Below are 3,478 nucleotides of genomic sequence, written 5' to 3'. Positions count from 1 at the left end.
CATGCCAGGGCTAAGTGTTGATTTGGTGGTTCATAAGTTGCCAACTTACCCCGACTACCCCCCAGTCCAGCAAAAGCAAAGAAAGTTTAAAATTGATATCAGTGACAAGATCAAAGAAGAGGTCACAAAATATTGAAAGCGGGGGTGATCCGAGTGGTTCGGTACACCACATGGCTAGCTAATGTAGTCCTAGTGCCAAAGAAAGACGGGAAGACCCGGGTGTGTGTGGATTATAGAGATTTAAACAAGGCAAGTCCTAAAGATAACCTCCCTTTGCCCAACATCCACATCCTTGTTGATAACTGCGCCAAACATGAGATACAGTCCTTCGTGGATTGTTACGCAGGATATCACCAGGTGTTGATGGATAAAGAAGATGCCGAAAAGACAGATTTTACCACACTTTGGGGTATATACTGTTATAGAGTCATGCCATTTGGTCTGAAGAACACCGGGGCAACCTACATGAGGTCCATGACTGCCATTTTTCATGATATGATGCACCAAGAGATAGAGGTGTATGTGGATGATGTAATCATTAAATCCAAAACCCAGGATGACCACGTGCGGGACTTAAGAAAATTCTTTGAGCGGCTGCGCAAATATAATTTGAAGCTGAACCCAGCCAAGTGTGCATTTGGGGTACTATCCGGCAAACTCTTGGGATTCATAGTTAGTCGGAGGGGCATCGAGTTAGACCCAACAAAGATAAAGTCGATTCGGGATTTTCCCCCTCTGAAAACCAAGAAGGATGTTATGAGTCTATTGGGTAGATTGAACTACATCAGCCTGTTCATTGCCCAGTTGACATCCACATGTGAACCCATATTCAAATTGCTGAAGAAAGATGCGGCAGTCAAGTGGACAGATGAATGTGAAGAGGCTTTTGATAAGATCAAGGAATATCTGTCAAATCCGCCAGTCTTGGTCCCACCTGAGCCAGGAAGGCCTTTGTTCTTATACCTAACAGTCTTGGAAAATTCTTTCGGCTGCATACTCGGGAAACACGATGTGACCGGAAAGAGAGAGCATGCCACTTACTATCTGAGCAAAAAATTTACCAGTTATGAAACCAAGTACACTTTGCTGGAAAGAACTTGTTGCACACTAACTTGGGTCGCTCAGAAGCTGAGACATTATCTGTAATCTTACACCACTTACCTCATAACCAGGTTGGATCCTCTAAAATACCTATTCCAAAAGCCGATGCCCACGGGGAGATTAGCAAAGTGGCAGATCCTGCTCACGAAATTTGACATAGTTTTTGTCAGCCGCACAACAATGAAAGCTCAGGCCTTAGCAAATCATTTGGCTGAGAATCCGGTTGATGATAAATACCAACCTTTGAGCACTTACTTCCCGGATGAAGAGGTAAACTCAGTTGAGGCAATATCCGAAGACACCAATGCTTGGAAAATGTTCTTCAATGGAGTGGTGAACGCAAAGGGTGTTGGAATTGGGGCAATCTTGATCTCTCCCCCCGGTCAGCATTATCCGGCCACAACCAGGCTTTGGTTTTTCTGTACAAACAACACTGCCGAGTATGAAGCCTGCATTATGGGTATGAACATGGCGATCGACCAAGATTTCGAAGAGTTGTTGATCATGGGAGACTCCGATCTGATTATCCGGCAAGCCTAGAGAGAATGGGAAACCTGAGATGTTAAGCTTATCCCTTACAAACAGCATGTGGAAGACCTCAGAAAGCGATTCAAGTCAGTAGAGTTCAGGTATATCCCTCGCTGTCACAACGAATTGGCCGATGCACTTGCTACTTTGGCCTCAATGCTGCCATATCCAGGCAATGCCCACATTGATCCCTTGGAAATCCAAATCAGGGAAAGACACGGCTACTGTAATACAGTTGAAGCAGAACCGAATGTTCAGCCATGGTACCATGACATCAAAAGGTTTTTGAAAATGCAAGAATACCCCGAACAAGCCAGTGGTGACCAAAAAAGAACCATTAGACGGCACACGAGTGGTTTCTTTTTGAATGGGGATGTCTTGTACAAGAGAACTCCGGACCTCAATTTGTTAAGATGTGTTGACGCAAAAGAGGCTAGAAGAATCATGCATGAAGTGCACGCGGGAGTATGTGGACCCCACATGAACGAGTATGTTTTAGCATAGAAAATCCTTCGAGCGGTATATTACTAGATAACCATGGAAAAGGACTGCTTCACTTTTGTCCGGAAGTGCCATCAATGTCAGGTGTACGGTGATTTGATTCATGCACCTCCAACAGAACTACATCCCATGTCAGCGCCTTGGCCATTTGTCACTTGGGGCATGGACGTCATTGGGACGATCGAGTCGAAAGCCTCAAATGGGCACAGATTCATACTGGTTGCCATTGACTACTTCACGAAGTGGGTTGAAGCTATCACTCTCAAATTGGTCACCAAGAAAGCTGTGGTAGATTTTGTACACTCCAATCTTATTTGCCGTTTTGGCATTCCTGCAACTATTATCACAAATAATGCTGTAAACTTGAATAGTCATTTGATGGGAGAGATATGCGAACAATTCAAAATAACGCATAGAAACTCTACTTCCTATCGACCCAAAGCCAATGGTGCCGTTGAAACAGCAAACAAGAACATCAAGAAGATTTTGAGAAAGATGATTTAGAGCTCCAAGCAATGGAATGAAAGGTTGCCTTTCGTATTACTGGGATATCGCACTACGGTACGCACATTGGTAGGGGCAAACCCATACCTTTTGGTCTATGGCACTGAGGTCGTGATACCTGCGGAGGTTTAGATCCCTTCTCTCCAGATCATCGTTGAAGCCGAGATTGAGGATATTGAGTGGGTCAAGACTCGTCTGGAACAGCTGACTTTAATTGATGAAAAGCGGATGGTTGCGGTCTGCCACGAGCAGTTGTACCAACAAAGAATGGCCCGTGATTATAACAAAAAAGTGCAGCCCAAGAATTTTGAAGTGGGACAACTTGTGTTAAGGCACATTTTTCCTTATCACCAGGAAGCAAAATGAAAATTTGCTCCTAATTGGAAGGGCCCATACATCATCAGAAAGATATTGCCGAGAGGAGCATTGTATCTGGGAGATATCGAAGGAAATGATCCCGAAGCAGCTGTGAATGTGGATGCAGTAAAAAGGTACTATGTTTAGGCTTTCTGCAGCAACGACTTTGTTCAATTGGGATGATGAAAGCTTTCATTCTTGCTATCCAAACACTATCAATCTTTCGCAAACCCTTTGAGTCGATTACTCTTCCTTGATTACCCTTTTTGGAACCTGAAAGTATTATTCAAAAATGAAATGAAAAAGAAATATATATATATATATATATATATATATATATATATGCAAAAAAAGGAAGAAAAGACAAAAAAAGATGAAATGAAAAAAAAGGTGAAAAAAAAGAAAAACAAAACAAAATGTTTCCCTGAACTACGTTCGACTTAATTCTGAAAGGATACGTAGGAAACCTCTCTCTGGGGTTTCTTCA

At 42.9% G+C, this 3,478-nt stretch overlaps 1 protein-coding gene across 1 annotated transcript; it reads left to right on the top strand.

The window, feature by feature from the left end:
• The first annotated feature begins 1,281 nt into the window (after window positions 1–1,281).
• LOC138870240 (uncharacterized) lies at window positions 1,282–2,133 on the top strand. Its single transcript, XM_070148033.1, has 2 exons — window positions 1,282–1,434; window positions 1,687–2,133. The coding sequence occupies exons 1-2, from the start codon at window positions 1,282–1,284 to the stop codon at window positions 2,131–2,133; spliced, it is 600 nt and encodes a 199-aa protein (XP_070004134.1).
• Window positions 2,134–3,478: the final 1,345 nt, after the last annotated feature.

Source organism: Nicotiana sylvestris, chromosome 6, assembly GCF_000393655.2.
Source record: "Nicotiana sylvestris chromosome 6, ASM39365v2, whole genome shotgun sequence".
Lineage (NCBI taxonomy): Eukaryota > Viridiplantae > Streptophyta > Magnoliopsida > Solanales > Solanaceae > Nicotiana > Nicotiana sylvestris.
The sequence above is the reverse complement of the archived record's forward strand: the minus strand, read 5'-3'. Positions and strand labels throughout refer to the sequence as shown.

Bases quoted from the DNA above. Each gene is read 5' to 3' on its own strand.
- LOC138870240 (XM_070148033.1), top strand. From the start codon at position 1,282: ATGAAAGCTCAGGCCTTAGCAAATCATTTGGCTGAGAATCCGGTTGAT. The intron at 1,435-1,686 runs GTGAACGCAAAG...CCTTACAAACAG, and splicing joins AAATGTTCTTCAATGGAGTG to CATGTGGAAGACCTCAGAAA.